General features: G+C 36.6%; 2 protein-coding genes and 1 long non-coding RNA gene across 4 annotated transcripts in view; 2 read left to right on the top strand and 1 right to left on the bottom strand.

The window, feature by feature from the left end:
- LOC148679736 (uncharacterized) overlaps positions 1-18,121 on the top strand; it is an 807,653-nt gene that overhangs the window by 369,096 nt on the left and 420,436 nt on the right. The window lies entirely within an intron of this gene.
- The window catches only part of znf644a (zinc finger protein 644a), a 398,550-nt gene that overhangs the window by 15,500 nt on the left and 364,929 nt on the right, over positions 1-18,121 (top strand). Inside the window, 3 exon segments of one of the 2 annotated variants that reach the window (NM_001278254.1) lie at positions 2,180-2,305; positions 2,747-2,849; positions 5,651-6,605. In NM_001278254.1, coding sequence (NP_001265183.1) covers positions 2,180-2,305; positions 2,747-2,849; positions 5,651-5,843 — 422 coding nt within the window. In that variant the 3' untranslated portion in view covers positions 5,844-6,605. 2 annotated transcript variants of the gene reach the window in all.
- On the bottom strand, positions 10,448-17,848 carry lrrc8da (leucine rich repeat containing 8 VRAC subunit Da). Its single transcript, XM_087240753.1, has 2 exons — positions 17,633-17,848; positions 10,448-16,040 (listed from the first exon to the last, which is right to left on the bottom strand). The coding sequence occupies exon 2, from the start codon at positions 16,036-16,038 to the stop codon at positions 13,561-13,563; it is 2,478 nt and encodes an 825-aa protein (XP_087096879.1). The 5' UTR covers positions 16,039-16,040; positions 17,633-17,848; the 3' UTR covers positions 10,448-13,560.

Raw genomic sequence — 18,121 nt, 5'->3', positions numbered from 1 at the left:
GCATGAATGAAATGTTCATAAGTGAAAGTGAAACTGCCGAACTGCAGTTAAAGTAAAAAAATTAAAGATGAAACACCCAAAATTACCTGGTGACGCAATATTTAAAAAGCACTTCACGTAACAACTTAACTATATTATTGTCTTATTCAGATTAAGGCAAATAACTATTACTAATGTCCATGTAAACGTTGCCAGTATGTCTTCAAAATAAGTTAAATATCCAGAAGGGCATCCCGCTGATTTGATTCAGAAGGGCACTTTTTAGTAAGATGGACCACCGGTTTTACATTCATTTATTCACCGTCATTCATTTTAAAAAGTACCCGGTCCATTTGATTTATATTTGTTTTACTGGAACGCATTAACTCTACATGTGCCTATTAGTTAGCTCTGGAGCTAAAGTTTGTTAATCATATTCCCTCTAGTGCAGTGGTGGGCAAACTTTTTAGACCCGAGGGCCACATCAAGTTTTGCAAACCAAGTGAAGGGCCACACGTCAAATCCTTCAAAAGTAACTCAAAAATAACTTTTATTTATAGTGGCAGTATGCATGGAACATGTAATATCAGAGAGAAACATGTCACATTAACACTAAACAGATTTTTTAATAGTTATTAAGTCAAATTTACAATTCTACTGCTATTTATATTTATCATTACTTATCAGTCATCATAAAACAATAAAATAATCCCTTATAAAATGTAATAATCATAATGTAATAATTGTACAGTGGAGAAAATAAAAGATATTGTCTGATAGAACAAATCCTATATAAACACATTCAAAATAATTCTTAAAGTATACTATACAGTCAAATTTACAATAATCTAATTTGCACTGCTTTAAGAATATACAGATCAATCATCATAAAACTTGATGAAACCACTAATCTTTGATAAAAGAACTTTTTTAAGTGGATGTATGCATGGAAAATATATTCTATGACAAAAAATAACACATTTAACCAGCAATTATTATATAATTTGAGTCAAATCACAACAATCTCATTTGAGCTTGTATTAATATGCTCATATCAATCATAAAATTATGAGATAAAACGAAAGAATCTTAGTCTTTGTTATTTCAAGTCATGTTATTATGAGAGTGTTAATGTGAACAATGAGCCTGAAAATAAAGTTATATTAATATCAACAGCAACACTCTTGCAAAATACCCAGCTGATTCAGTCGTTGCCTAACAGCATAAAGCGCACGGCGCTCCGTTTTTTCGTTGACAAAAAGGCAGTGCGGTGCACCTTGCGTTTTTGAACCGTAAATGCGCGTTCGGTGTGATCGGCCCCTTAGGTTGTAATCTTTAAAAACAGCAATACTTTCTTGGCATTTTAGACCTACCACTTTCTGTCCGATATTGGTGAAGAAGTATTTTGTTGTCTATTCTTTCCTAAACACACAACATTCAGAGTCCATTTTCAGTCATTAACGGTCGAGTGCATTTTAATATCTGAGTGTGTTCTACTGGTTGTGCTAACTGTACCGCCAATATGGCGATGACTTGTATTGCATCATTAAATTACTAATTCTGAAACCAAACCGTTACTCAGAAGCAGCATTTTAAAAACTCCCTCGCGGGCCGGATGAAAGTGTTCAGCGGGCCGCATATGGCCCTCGGGCTGTAGTTTGCCCACCTCTGCTCTAGTGAATGCATAAAAATCATCATCATAACTTACTTGAGTGCACGCCTCAAATTCTCCCGCCACACAGTTTAAAAACCCCTGCTGTATAAGTTGGCAGTTAAATCCACTGTGGCGACCCCTGATGAATAAAAGGACTAAGACCATGAGAATGTAATCTTTTCTAAATGGTTTTAAAATTTTTGTTAGGTTGCTCTAATTGTAGACTGATCACAACCAAACGATCCGCTGACGAAGGTCTTGTTGACCCTGAGGAGTGCATGAATGCCTTATAGCAGGTGCTCAGCTGTGTTTCTGGAGATCTACCTTCCTGCAGAGTTCAGCTCCAACCCTGATCAAACACATTCTAAACCAACCTTGTAGGATCTGAAGGAACGGTTGGTAATTAAAGACAGGTACGTTTAATCAAGGTTGCAGCTGAGCTCTGCAGGAAGGTAGATCTATTGGAACAGTGTTGGCCACCCTTGTCTTACAGCATCTGTAATGATTGTAAATGTTTAATTTTGCATGTTATTTTTTTTTTTACAGAGAAAGGTGACAATAAAAGAAATGTGTGTGTGCACTGTAATGCCAGCTTCCACAGTGGAATAAGTCTCTCCAATCATCTGAGGGGATATTCACAAAGAAAGAGAAAAGCTCTTCAAGATGGTGCTAGTATGTTGATTTTTACTTCCTCAGTAAATGCTTCTTTTTCAGACCTTATTTGTAAATGAATATTTTCATTTTTCATATCATATAGCTTTTATACAGCTTTTACTATGTGCCAATTTCTTAAAAATATCTTTAAAGTAACTTAGTCAACGAATTGTTATATTATTTAGGCAATAATCCACATGAGCCCAGTGAACAAACAAGAGTGTTTTTTAGCCAAGCTATCTGTCATTTGCAAAAAATATTCATTGTAGAAATATTATCATAGAGTTATAGAGTTCTCATTTACTGTCCAATCACACGTGGGCATGTTAATACAGGTAAAATACAGTAAATACTCATTAGTTGATTAGTTGAAGTTTTTAAAGGTCAAAAGCATATGTTGTGCTTTTGTAAAATTCCTGGTTGTATTGTTTCTGATACAAACATTGCTTATTATTGCAGCTTTGGACTGTAAACAGAGAAAGCAGAGAGCAAGACCATGGTCAAAGAAGAAAGCCTTCTCACTGATGCACAATCCAGAGGAAATCTATAGACTTACTTGCAGGTAACCTCTATATTAAAAGTGCATTGTCTTGCTATATAAAAGACAGTTGGTCAGAGTAACATTTCATTTGGTTTGATTAAACAACGGTGAATCTACCAGTGATAGATTTCTTAACTCTTCTGAAGTTAAAGGTTTGGTATTTTGATTTGTTAAACGTATTATTACATGGTTGTAAAACATGGTATTATTTTGCAAATTTATGCAAAACTACAAAAAAAAAATGCAGAACAAAAGTATGAGAGGTTTAGAATGACATAGTGGTGAGTAAATAATAACATGATTAAATTTTTTTTAACTATAAATCGTAAATCCAGAGAAACTGAACATTTTCAACTGGTCTCTTTTTTTTCCAGAGATGTATATTGCATACAGTTGAAGTGAAAATAATTAGCGCTCCTGTAATTTTTTTTTTTAAATTTCCCAAAATATGTTTAACAGAGAAAGGAATTTCTTTAACAGTATTTCTGATTAGGTTTTTCTTCTTAAGAAAGTCTTATTTGTTTTATTTAAGCTAGAATAAAAGCACTTTTAAGGCCATTTTAAAGTCAGTATTATTAGCAATATTTTTTTTCAATTGGCTACACAACAAACTATCATTATACTATGATTTGCCTAATTATCCTAACTTGCCTATTTAACCTAATTAACCTAGTTTATCCTTTAAGCTGCACTTTAAGCTAAATACTATGAATTGTACCATGTACTTACACTCACCGGCCACTTTATTAGATATACCTGTCTAACTGCTCGTTAGCGCAAATTTCTAATCAGCCAATCACATTTAAGTGACTTTGAACGGGGCATAAGCTGCGTCCCAAATGGCACACTATACACTATGCACTCATGCACTATGTACTTATGCACTTACACACTCAACAGGATAGTATATGTATGTAGTGGCGTCCCAAATGGCACACTAATGTTTTTTTTACTAAACGGAAATTCAAACCGTTTCCCTGATGACGTGTGACGGTTGCCAAATCAGTGAAATAAACGACCGACTTATCAAATAATACCTGCCGAGAGTATAACTGCATTCACCATCTGGAGGCGCTATAATCACTCTCATAGGAGAATTTTGCTTTCACCATCCAAAATAAATAAAGTTATTCAACATGTGCGTCTGATAGCTCCGCCCCGGGTAATTAAAGTGCACTTATTATTTTTAGAGTTTTTAGTGTGAACACACTACTTACACTATGTATACTACAAAATGGCGTAGAATAGTGCATAAGTATGCGATTTGGGACGCAGCTATAGTTGTTGGTGCCAGATGGGCTGGTCTGAGAATTTCAAAAGCTGCTGATATATTGGGATACAACCATTTGTAGGGTTTACAGAGAATGGTCAGAAAAAGAGGAAATATCCAGTGATTGGCAATTCTATGGGCGCAAATGGTTTAATGATGTCAGAGGAGAATAACCAGACTAGTTCGAGCTGATAGATGGCAACAGTAACTCAAATAACCAGAATAAGCAGAAGCATGTCTGAACGCACAATCTTGAAGCGGATTTCTGTCAGCTAAGAACAGGAAACTGAGGCTACAATTTGCAGAGGCTCACCAAAATTGGACAACAGAAGTTTGGAAAAAGTTGCCTGGTCTGATGAGTCTTGATTTCTGCTGCGACATTCTGATGGTAGGGTCAGAATTTGGCATCAACAACATGAAAGCATGGATCTATCCTGCAGTGTATCAACGGTTCAGGCTGGTGGTAATGGTGTAAAGGTGTGGGGGATATTTTCTTGGCACACTTTGGAGCTATTAGTACCAATTGAGCATCGTGTCAACACCACAGCCTACCTGAGTATTGTTGCTGACCCTGTCCATCCCTTTATGACGACAGTGTATTCATCTTCGTATGGCTACGTATAACGTGCTATGTCATAAAGCGCAAATCATCTCAGACTGGTTTCTTGAACATGACAATGAGTTCTTTGTACTCAAACGGCCACCAAAGTCATCAGCACTCAATAGAGCAGTGGTTCCCAACCTTTTTTATCTGAGACCCCCTTATCCCCAGAAAATATTGTAAGGCCCCCCTATGAATATAAGTTTCCAATAAGGATGACACAAAAATGCACTGCGGTTGGGTCTGGGACATTTTGCTTTGAAAAAAAAAGAATAAAATCATAGTTCAGGTAGCTATCTTGGTATTTCCTGCCTTTTGTGTTTTCAGTATTGCTAGCGCTGCCCGAAATGTTTGGAACTTCCTCACCTGGGTCCAGCATGCTTGGGTCATTACTATAAGCTACTGAAGGTGAATCAGTGAGACTTATTTTTTTGGGGAGGACGACTTACAAATTTAGATAGGAGATAAAATGAACTGCTAAAAAATGTTTAAAAATATGATGCGACCCTCCCCACAGAGCTTGCCGAGTCTCCCTTGTGGACCGGGACCCCCTGTTGCATCATGGAAGTGCAGCCAACAAATCTGCAGCCACTGTGTGATGCTATCTTGTCAATATGGACCAAAATCTCTGAGGAATATTTCCAGTACCTTGTTGAATCTATGTGTCAAATGATTAAGGCAGTTCTGTATGTAAAAGTTTGTCCAACACGATACTAGTAAGGTGTACCTAATAAAGTGGCCAGTGAGTGTGTGCTGTCATCATGGCAAAGATTAAATAAATCAGTTATTAGAAATGAGATATTAAAACTCATGTTTAGAAATATGTTGGAAAATAAAATCTTTTTTCCGTTAAACAGAAATTGGGGGAAAAATATTCAGGCGGGCTAATAAATCTGACTTCAACTGTATATATTTTTAATTTTTTGTTTCTTCCACTTTTGCCATGTACAGGTTTTGTGATCTAGTCTTCCAGGGCCCTCTGTCAGTGCAGGAGGACTGGATCAAGCATTTACAGAGGCACATCATGAATACTGCTGTACCGCACACAGGAGCAGGGATGGTTGAAGTCACCTCCTTCCCTAAGGACTATTGCCCCATCACAGTACCACACGCACAATCCTCAGTGATGCAAACATCCTCATGAGCCCAGGAATGCACACAGCCCGTTCTCGGAATCTCACTCATGTAAATTATTTCAGTTCCCATAGAATTTTTTTTATCCGCCATCCCTAAGGGACTTTTAATCTTGATGAGGATCTTATCACAGGTCGCCTTTTAGATATTGTTACATTGTGCTGGTGTTGTACATGGTCAAAAAACGTACGGACGGTGGGGGGATTTGAGATTTCAGTGGAACCCGCCGCCAAACACAACCTTTACCTCAGATTCTTCTCATGTTTAATCTGTCAATGCAGATTTATGCTCTACAAAACCTGAAATCATTTTCTGTATGTGAATTTTACAACAAGCCGTTTTAATTTGAGCATCAGCACCATTACCATGATGATATTTGGAAGCTGCACATACAGTATGACGTGTATGTGTACCATTTAAGTATATGGATTTACTTGATTCAGAAGTTTGACTCCTGCGAACACATCAGTCATTATGTGAAACAACCCGTTTTTATTGATATTTAGCAGACGGTATGCATGTCATTACTCCCTGTTTACACCATTTCCGTTTTGGTTTTGATTTTTATCTGCGGTCTGTAAGTTTACCACGTGTGCAAAAAACAAAAACAACAAAAAAAAAACATTAACTGTTACTCGTGTAGGCCATTTTTCTTTTTTTTTTTAACGGTTCCAAATTTTTGCTGTATAAACCTTTTTAGGTAATTTATGTGAAAAATGTAAATCAGTATAAACATTTTTGCTGTTGAGAATAAAATGTTTTTGTCGTCTTCAGCTTGTTGGGATGCTAAGTTATGAGCTTGACTTTTCACAGCTTGTACCACATAATATAAATAATTGCAAGGGATAGCAGGAATTTTCCACACACATTTATTAAATATCAGTAAATGTGCTAGATGCAAATTAATTTAGCCCTCTAAAGCATATATTACTATGGCAGAGAGAGCTTAATAAACATTTAATAAAACACGTGCAATTTGAAAAAATGCCAGCACACTGAGAAAAGATCTTCATCCATTTTACAGAATATGTGCTGCTAATCCTCACAACGCAAACACATAAAAAATGCTGCATTTTCCCACAACGCAAACAAATTAATAAAACGCACTACATGTTCTAACAATGCAAACAAATTATGAACAAATTACAAATTGCTGCATTTTCTCTCAACCCTTGCAAAAAGAATGGAACACAATGGAAATATTTCAAGGGGCCCTAAAGCGTGACAAACGTCGCTGTGGCGTGACTATTGCTCAGTGAAGTTGTAGGTGATCTTTTGTTTGTTTATTTTAACATCCCCATTCCCTTGATTTGTATTTTATCCGCCTAAATATCCATAAACTAAGTTGATGGGTCCGTCACGTTTTAGAGACCACTTGAAACATTTCTGTTGTGTCGTGCCATTTGAAAGTATTGTGAGAAAATGCAGCACGTTTTCGTAATTTGTTTGTGTTTTGAGAAAATGTAGTGCGTTTTATTAATTTGTTTGCATTGTGGGAATTGTGCATTCTTTAAAAATCTGTTTGCGTTGTCAGAATTTACAACATGTGTGCTGTCAAACGGATGAAGATCTTTTCCTAATTTTCTGACGTTTTTTGTAATTGCATGTTTTTTTAAATTGCAGCACGTTTGTCTCTTTCGGCCACCGTAATGAATTCTGAAGTTATTTCTTAAAGTCTGCATGAAGCAGAAGTTGCAGAGACTTTTATTTCAGTTTGTTTATGTACTTCCAACTGAAACAGAATATTGAGTGGGGGGGCGGGGCTTTCTTTTTGCACATCATGCCCTCAAAGCAAAACAAAAATAGGGCCATGGTTTATAATATTCTGGCTGAAGCCATCAAACGGACATCAGAAGAGAATCACCTTCTACCTCTCCAAATGCGGAAATGAGAGTTCGGTCAATGTGCACTAGCAAATTAAACATTGCAAACTTTGGTTTCACACGGACTTTTAAGGCTGATTTATACTTCTGTCTCAAGTGCACTCGTATGCCATGGTGCAGTCTGCGCGTGGTCGCATAGCCCTCACCGTGGCTGATTAGCACTTCTCAAAACATGTAACTACACGTTGCAACGTTGTGTATCGCAAGCTCTGTGATTGGTTGGCTTGGGTAGCTGTGATGAGCAGTGCTGAGACCCACAAGCCAGACGGAATGAGAGTTTACAAGCATGGAGTCCAGTAAAGGATTTCCAGATGGAAAGTTTTGTTTTGTGTTTACCTTATGATTAAAGCTGTTGCACATCCGCCGGTTCCCGCTTTTGAATGAGCGAGTATTAGCTACTTGTACATTAGGGTAGCCTTCAAAAAAAACAAAACAGCTGTGAAGAATTACGATACAGAGGAACATAAAAACCTACTAGCATTTAGGAAGTGTTATTACAGAGCAACATAAACGAGTATAAATGCACGGCCCCATGGGGCATGCCCATCGCTCGATGCAGAAGTATAAATCAGCCTTAAGTCTTTTTTTTTTTCTTTGAGCAAGAAAACCACAAATATTCAGTAATCTTTCAAAAATGTATGTTTTTAGAAAGTAACTGAAATATCTAATCCAGTGGCGAAGATCTGCCTAAGCAATAAACAAAACCATATTAATTTAATGTTAAATTTTTTAAATATCATGCAATTGACTGTTATGGTAAATTCATGAAGAATTATTTAATTGAGTGCTTTGAAAAATATTTAATCCTATTTAAATGTATTTCAATGTTGTATAAGCCCAAGGATTGACATGAAATGGCTGCAGTGATCAACAAGTGTGGCTGTCTGTCGCCCATCTTGGATTTAAAGGAAAATAATTTTCAGTTACAATGACTGACCACTGAAAAACACTTAATGGAATGGTGCAGCAGAGAGCACTCATATGCTGATATGCAGTCTCATCTAAGAAACCATTGCATTTAGGAGAAATATAATTATGTATTTGATTTAATTTGCTGTCCACCTGCAGAGGGTTACAGCTTCAAATAACAATGGCTATTATTTGTGTTCTAGTCTAATTACTTGGATGAGAAATGACTCGCCAGTCATCATTTACTCACTGTAGTGTTGTTCCAACAGCATATGGCTTTTTTGTTTTTTAATGATTTGGATAAACTATAGACTATTATCTATTAACTATTATTAATATTTTTTTCATTATTTGTTGTCTAAAACATGGTAGTTGTGTGCTTTTTCTTTTTTTTGTGCACATATAAATTGTTTAAATGCATAGTCATGCACTAAAACCAACACAAAGTTAAGGGTTTTCATTAAATAAATAATATTTTGGCCTTTTTTTTTTTTTTTACTAAATCCAATTGTACAGTTGTGTTCTTTTAAAAATATTTCACAAGTGATGTTTAACAGAGGGAAGTTCTTTTTTCGTTAGTTTTAAACAGTAGTTTTACTAACTAATTTCTAATACCCAATTTATCTTTATCATAATGACTGTATGTTTTACTAGTTATTTTATAAGATGCCAGCATTCAGCTTAAAGTGCATTTTAAAGGCTTAACTATGGTACTTTAGGCGAGTTTGGTAAATTAGGTGTGCCACCGGACCAGCGTTTTGTTCTGTAGCCAATCAAAAAACTGTATTTCTCATGGGGGCTACTAATATTGACCCAAAAAATTTTTTAACTGCATTTATTCCAGCCAAAATCAAACAAATAAGACTTTCTCTATTAAAAAAAAATACTGTATAAAACACAGTGTTAAACGTCACTTGGGAAACAAAAAAAAAAGAAAAATTTAACAGGACGCCTAATAATTTTGCCTTTAACTGTATATATGTACACTACCTGACAAAAGTCTTGTCGCCTATACTAGGATTAAAAACAACAAATACTAATTTGACTTTTAGTTGATCATTTGGTATCAGAAGTGGTTTATATGAAAGGCAAAGGCTTTAGAATTAATATTGTGTATGACTCCCATGAGCTTGGAGGATTGCATCCATACATCTCTGCAAATAACTTAATAATAAAAGCCATCAGGAATGGCAAAGAAAGGGTTTTCGCAGGACTTCCAGAGTTCATCATGATTATTTGGATTCATCTTCAGTGCCTTCTCCTCCATCTTATCCCAGACATGCTCAATAATGTCTGGCAACTGGGCTGGCTACTCCTGAAACACCTTCTTTGCTTTCAGAAACTTTGATGTGGAGGCTGAAGTATGAGAAGTAGCGCTATCCTGCTGAAGAATTTCCTGTGGTTTGCAATGTAACTTGCAGCAAAAATGTCTTGATACCTCAGATTGTTGATGTTGTCCCTTACTGAATTGTTGATGTTGTCCCTTACTGAATGTAACCCCAAACCATGATTTTTCCAAACTAGATTTCTGTGAGAATCTTGGGTCCACGCGGGTTCCAATAGTCTTCTTGGGATTGGGATGCAGTTCAACAGATGATTCATCGGAAAAGTCTACCTTCTTCCACATATCCAAATGATCAACCAATCAAGTTATTATTTGTTGCTCTTACAACTGGGATCAAGAACAAGACTTTTGTCAGGTAGTGTAGTATATGGCGTGTATTGCTTTGGATCATTTTGAAATACTCTTAGAATTGCAAGAAAGGCTGTTTCTAGATTTCTCCTTTTGTGGTTTGACAAAGAAAAAAAGAACATGTGGAAACACAAGAGTGTGTAAATATATTGTGATGATATAGAACAAAAAACACCTCTTCAATGACACAACTTTACAGTCAAGTGAAAGTGACTGAAGCAAATTATTCAACAGCTTTAACTACGAGCATGTTTATCAAGTTTTGAAATGTCTAGGGGCAACAACAGCAAGACCAAAAGAAGGGGGTGGGCAACAATACACGTGAAACAAGGCAGACAAGCTGAAACATACGTGCGTGCAAAAGTGTAGTATGCAAAACCTTAAAACTGCTCAAGCAAAGTGTGAAGGATTGATAGGCCAAAAATTCAAAACAGCCATCATCTCATAACTACACTTTTAATTTAACATCTTTGCATGTATTGTTCTTTGTAAATATCAAAAGTTAATCAAGTTTCTTGTTAAAAACAACATACCGTTGCACTCTAAGTGTATTGAAAAATGTAGTTCATACACAAAATTTCATAAAAACAATGAGAGAATTAAAAATAAGAAATTAACAATTACATGCCGGAGGGTCGATGAAGCAAGTGCATCTTCTAAGACACATTTCAAATGACACGACAAAAGTGAACCACATGTATCTTTATAAGGTCACTGAGTTTTTTTCTAATCATGTGAACATGGTGTACATCCTCCCCCCATCTGGCAGTTTTTAGTCCTTGATATGCCTCTTATCAGCACAATACAGCAAAAACTCTTCATATGCTTCCTTTTTAACAAAGCGAATACAAAAAAACATCCATTCTCTGACTTGAAAGTGTGTTGCAATATTGCTGTTATTGCTAAAGTTAAACTTTCATAATGTTTTTTATCGTGTCACATCATGCCTATTGGAGTGCATCAAATGTTAAGAAGCGCTGCTCCTAAACGTGCTGGAATTATCTAAGAACGCCATGTTACATATAATGCTGTAAAAACAATGAATCTGTTGCTCTAAGTTGGGTCTATTATTATAATAAAACAGTAAAGACCCCACTGAAAACTGAAACTTAAGAGAATTACTGACCTATAAACCAAGAGCATCCAAACCTGCTCCAAAAAGGGCATCTGACCTGCAGAGTTCTCTGGTTAAACAGACAATCAAGGACTTCAGGTTTATTAGAAATTCCTAGACAAGTGTCTTGGAGCTAAACTCTGCAGGGCATTGGCCTTTCTGAAGCACTAATGGACATCCTTGTTTTAAATACTTTAATGGATAATTCACCTAAAAAATTAATTCTGTCATCATTTGCTCGTCCTCCATTTGTTCCAAATCTGTTTGAGCTTCTCTTGAACACAAAGGAAGATACTATGAAAAATGTTGGACGGCCAATGACTCTCATGTTTTACTACTATGGATGTCAGTGACCTGTTCGTTCCCAAGATTCTTCAGAATACCTTGCTTTGTGTTCAACAGAAGAATTAAATTCTTATATGTTAAGAAACAATTGAATGTGAGTACATAGTGTGTAAATTTAGCTTTTTGGTTGATCCATGCCTTTAATGCAGGGTGTCCAATCCTTCCCCTGGAGGGCCACTGTACTGCTTTTTTAAATTCCTACTATAGTTGGATATATCTGAACTAGCTAGTAAAAGTCTTACTGGGTATTCCAGAAACTTCCTGAAAGACACGTTGGGGACATTTATAGCTAAAATCTGCAGTACCTCCTGGACCATGAATGGACTCCCTTGACTATGAGGGATAGCTCACCCAGAAATGCATTCTAAAATCATCAGTGATGTTGCCATCTTAGTGACAGGCTAATTTAGTTTACCCAATTGAATTTTTAAGAACTACGATGGTTTCCAGTTCCTGTGGTAGGAAAAAACCAAAAATCCAATAGTTTAGGAACTGTGAAAGGTTTCTTCAGCACGAAAGCCCAATTTTTTCTCATGCTGTTTCTTATGGCTTTTGGAATATCAAATTCTGAATTTTTTATTTTTTTTTGGATTATATGAAGTCAGATATTTCATTAAAATATATTGTCCAAACCAGTTTGAACATTTCTCAATCATGGTTTCCGCTACATTCATTCTTACATTGCGGGGCGCCACATCAAAAATCATCCCGCCACGGCTACATTACAGCTTCTCATTTAAATTTTAGTTTTTTTAAATAGCAGGATATAATCGCACCAAAACGTATTAAAAAGTTAGTGAATTACTTTTCACTGTATATACAGTTAAAGTCAGAATTATTAGCCCCCCTTTGATTTTTTTTTCTTTTTTAAGTATTTCCCAAATTATGTTTAACAGAGCAAGGACATTTTCACAGTATGTCAGATAATATTTTGTCTTCTGGAGAAAGTCTTATTTGTTTTATTTTGGCTAGAATAAAAGCAGATATTATTTTTTAAAAAACATTTTAAGGACAATATTATTAGCCCCTTTAAGCTGTTTTTTTTTACCAGCCTAACCTGCCTAGTTAACCTAATTAACCTAGTTAAGCCTTTAAATGTCACTTTAAGCTGTATAGAAGTGTCTTGAAAAAGATCTAGTAAAATATTATTTACTGCCTTTATGGCAAAGATAAAATAAATCATTTATTAGAAATGAGTTATTCAATCTATTGTTTAGAAACGTGTTGAAAAAAAATCTGCTCTCTGTTAAACAGAAATTGGGCAAAAAAATTAAACAGGGGAGCGAATAATTCATGGGGGCTAATTATTCTGACTTCAACTGTATATATTTATTTTTTTACACCAAATTGAGAAATTAATAAATGGTTTGAGTCACATGAAGGTGAGGCAATGATGGCAGAATTTTAAATTTGGTTGAACGGTCCCTTTAAAAGAAACATCAGTCATATTCAACAAAAAAGAAATGTTTGCAAATACAAAAATATACACATGAAAATATGTAACAGAACACGATTTAAATTAAACATACCTTTTTGGCAAACAAAAGCAAACACAAACCTGTTGTTTGCAATGTTCCTGTTATATTTTGCAGCACTTGTGTTTTTTCTTCCTGTCCTTGAGGCCCATTTCCAGACCGCATTGTTGATAACATATTGGCTGGCCCGTAAAAAAAAAAGCTGCGTCATCCAATACATATTCGTTTTATAAGCATTTTGGTTTGTTTGATAATTATGTCATCAAACAGTCAAAGTGTAATGCTTAAATCCATTCAGATAAGTTCCATTAGTCACTGCTCATGCTATCCTTGACCTCAATAGGTAGCGTGTCAAAAAGATGATCCTCTACAAAGAGAAGGTTCTTTCGAAGAAGCTGACATTGGCCAAGCTGAAATGGAAGGCAATCCAAGCAGTTCCCTTTGAGCTCTAGGTGGGACAGCTGAACTAACTGGCCAATTGAGTCTGGGATGCTGGTGATGTTGTTATGACCCACACACAAAACCTTCAGTTTTGAACATTTGAACAGTTGACTAGGTAGAACTTCTACCTTGTTGCCTGTGATAGCAAAATGTTGAAGGTTGTGAAGGAGTCCAATCTCTACAGGTATATTTGAGATGGAGTTGTTGCTGAGGTCAATGTGCCTCAGTTTAGGCAGATGAAACAGAGATGGAGGAAGGTTCTCTACTTTATTGTGACAGATAATTAGGGACTCCAGACTCTTCACAAGGCCTATTGATGGTGGAATGATGCTGATCTTGTTGTACCACAACTTGAGGCACACCAGTCTTCTCAAATGCTGGAAACTGATGATCTCCTCAATGGTGCGGATGTTGTTATTCTTCAAATCAAGTTCTTGCAAGTTAGCCAAGCTAAAGATGGAATGGGGGATCCTCTCCAAATCACAGTTATGGAGCTCCAGATCAACCAGACTGGTCATCTTTTTAAGACTGTTCATTACCAGTAATTTAGTCCCGTCATTGTGTATCACCAATTTAACAAGATGTGGGGACAAATCTGTTAAATTTGAGGGTATTTTGTTAAGGTTGCTTTTAAGGTACAATGTCCTCAAGTGTCTCAGATCTCTCAGTGACTCCAGTCCAATCATCTTGTTGTGTTCAGAGTTCAAGTTCCCAAACAGGTTCAGTTCCTTGAGGCTCCTCAACAGATAAATCCATGGTGGGATTTCTGCGACATCAGTAAACTTAATGTGTAGGCATCGCAAATGGTCACGGAGAAAAGTGAAAGCAGTTTGTTCCACTTTAGCAGGGCAGTGATATAGATGTAACTCCCGTAGGTTGGTCATCTGAGAAACTTTAGCTGAAATCCTGACCTCGGGAATAAGCTCTAACTTTAGGATTTCCAGATCAGTGAGGTCAAATACAGCATTAGGGAGTCCCGACAACATAAAGAGGTGAAGTTCTTGCTCCTCTTGAGCATTGGTTGACACATGTTGACGAAGTTTTTCAAAAGTCCACTCATGATTAAGGCTTATTTCTCGTAGTTTGTTCTCACTAACCTCAGAGAGAAACACCCCAAATCGTTTGGAGTACAGCTGATCGTACTGGTCAACCATGTGTAACAGAAAAGCAAAGTCATTCTTGACATCTGGAATATCACTAAAGCTACTTTCTTCTCTGACTTTTTCAAAAGAGTACTCCTTAAGAGGTCTCCTGAAGAGCCAGTAGAGCGTATACAAACACACCAATCCATAGAGACAGATCATAGCCATGAAAGTGAAGAGAAGTTTCCTCAACATGAATGCCATGTTGTGTGTGCAGAAGAACTGATCATATCCAGTCAAACTTTCAACTTTAGGTTTGCAAATATGGCAGAAGCTAATTTCTGCGGCAAATGTTGATGTATAGCTCAAGATCAGTATGACTTTCAGGGCTTTTATTGCCGTCTGAGCCACGTAGAGTTTGTAAATGAAGTCGCTGTCTTCTACATGAGCTCGAAATTTCCGCACTTTCTCAAAAAGGGCTTTGGCTTGTTCGCCGTCTTTTTTATCCAAGGTGGTTAGGCTGGGAGCTTCTGCGATGAGCTTTTCAGTTGAAAATGGCGCTGTCGGAGTTTCCACCAAAGGAGTAGACTGACTGTCCTCTGAAGATACGTGTTTGTGATAAACAGAACCACCAGTAAACCTCTGCTTGTTTCCCTCTGAATCTTCACAGGCGGTTTCAGACAAAGCTTTTGTTGTCCATGGTGATTCAAAGCACCGGCCCAAAATGGAAACAAAGTGTTCGATCTTTGAGCTTGTCTTCGGGTACTTGAACCAAAAATTGCTGCTTACCATTAGCATTATAGTGTGTATGAGGGCAAGGTAAGGGAAGTACTTGTTGAACCATGGTAAGGCATCGTGGTAGCACTTTTGGTTGACAAAAACATACTGCTGGAAGTCCAGGTTGGTTTTAACTCCTGTAGGCTGAGGTTGAGTCCACACCCCTTCTTTTGGTAAGGGGGCAGGTTGAGTGTTAAGAAGCTCATTTGCAACACTGTCAGGAAGGTCTTTAGTTGTTGAAGGTCCCGTGCCCAGAACTGATAAGGAACATTCTGGTCGATTTTGTGCCCCCTCAAGGTTTATGTTTTTCTCAAGAATTGGAAGACATGCCACTTGGTCTTTGGATAACTGCATAGTTCCAGAAAAGATGGCTAACATCAACATTATCACACCAATGTAATCCATGAACACGTCCCACCATGGTTTCAGAATGCGATAAGTTGGCTGGATGTCATTAAGGGAGGCAACTTCAGTAAGACTAAACATCCCTGTAATAAAGAGGAGTCCAGTTAGTGCATATATAAAGTCAGTGCATGCCTGAACAAAATTAGCTCGAGTCTATTAATTCATGTCTCATAATTTCGTAATGTTAATGACGATGCACAGATTTGAAAGTACTGGCTGTTTACTCCAAAATAAAAAGAAAGTACTGTATTATAATGAGTAGATTTCCATTTAGTCTTTTAGCAGATCCTTTCTGTGACTTGTGTGTATATAAACGAGTGAGTTAAACCATACAGAGTGTGTACGAACTCTGCACTATTCATCAAATACCTGTTAGCCACATGTGGCTTCAAGTTACAACATGAAAGGTCCGAACCATCTCAAGAGTGTGTTATGTTTGCAGTGGCACTTCACTGTGATGTCTTACATGTTCATGTGGCACGAGAAGCACGACAGATATGTTTTCTTGATTCCAGGTTAAACGTTTGTAGCTGCCAATGTGGTATTAATAGCTCAATTTAACGTTATTCCCAGTGGCATGTACACAGCTCGAGCCCGGGTTGATTTGATGTCTGCTATTTTCTCAGACTGGTGCGTGAGAAATAAGAGTCTACAAGCAAAAGGCAGCTGTTGTTCATTAGAATTGTCTGTGTTAACTATTTACAGGTTTTAAGAAATCTATAAACTAAGAAGCCCACAGTTCTGGCTTTGGGCTGATTACATAAACTGGGTCTTTTCCACTAAAAGATGTCAATATGTTTTAAATTACTTTTTAATTGTATTTATTTATTTTACGTTTTTTGTTTATTTCACCATAAACTGCTTACAGTTTCAATAAGTCTGATTTGCACAATAAATATTTAAGCAATTGTTGATTTAATTCTGTTAAGAAATTTGTATTGGAACACAAAAATACAGCTTTTTTGTTGCTGTTGTTTCGTATTATTTGCAAGGCATAAAACATTTGCTTTGGTTTTACAATGCTTTGGTTTAAAACCTGAGTTTTTTTTTTTTTTTTGACAAATCAAGTTAAGACTTGCAGAAAACATTAAAACATTTTGTAAGTGAGGGACCATGTTTAAAATAACATACACTGAAAATATTGTTTAATGTTGGTAAATTGTATAAGAAACAAAAAAACCTGACACATCTCATGGTCAAGTTGATCAATATCCTAAAAAACTGATGGTCCTGTTTTTGATATTACTATTAACTATATTATTGTTTGTTGATGGAGATTTTTTTTATTAATAAACATGATATTAGCATGCAGAACTTTCAAAAGAATGTAGTCTTGAAAACTTAATAAATAATAGCTTTAACTTATAGAAAAAAAAGAGTAATGCACCAATTTAGTGGATGACCCAGTAAATTCGAAACGTGTCCAGGTTGTTCTGAAATGGCTATTATTAGGCTAATGAAACATTGCCTCAAATAGAAATATTCTCACATGTATAATAAAGTTAGACTACATGATGGATCTGCTTTAGAGAGAAAAAAATACACAGTCTAAACGCGAAACTGCACTATAATAACCTGGCTGAAACCCATGGGGATAATATACCAATTATATTCTAGGAAGTATGAATAAAAGAGTCATGAAGACCCAGATAAAACCATAAAACGGTCAACTTACTGTCTGCCTACTGTCTCCGTCAGTGAAAGTCCTCGCTGTCGTTCTTCGTAGACACTAGATTTGTCAAAAGTTATCGTTGAGCAGGAAACGGGCTGCAAAAGACAAAAACATAATCGCTACCAAACAATTCCCTTTCAGAACAATATTGTAATGTCCGTCAAGCGCTGTTCACGCTGTCCAGAGAAGTCTGAACTCGGCGGTAGCATTGAAATATGCGACTCTTTGTCCGACCTGCTCCGACTTGTAGTTCAGCAGTCAAAATGACGGAGCTGTTCCGCTCGTCGCTGCGTTTATGAAGCCACTGGATAATAAAGGTGAGGGATCAAACCTCTTGAAGACGCTCCCTGTGCGCGAGGTAGTGTCTCAGATAAAGGTGCTTTTATATTATAGGTGGAGTTTGTGAAATATTGTACAGTTTGGACAGTCAGCAGTCATAACCGTGTAATAATTAAGACTAACCCATTGCACTCTTTCTTCTGTTTTTTCTTC

The sequence above is a fragment of the Danio rerio genome, chromosome 2 (assembly GCF_052040795.2).
Source record: "Danio rerio strain M-AB ecotype USA chromosome 2, GRCz13ab, whole genome shotgun sequence".
NCBI classification, from domain to species: domain Eukaryota; kingdom Metazoa; phylum Chordata; class Actinopteri; order Cypriniformes; family Danionidae; genus Danio; species Danio rerio.
Note: the sequence above shows the minus strand (reverse complement) of the source record. Positions and strands in the feature narration are given on the sequence as shown.

Excerpts from the sequence above, each read along its gene's own strand:
- lrrc8da (XM_087240753.1), bottom strand. The coding sequence starts at position 16,038 with ATGTTTAGTCTTACTGAAGTTGCCTCCCTTAATGACATCCAGCCAACT.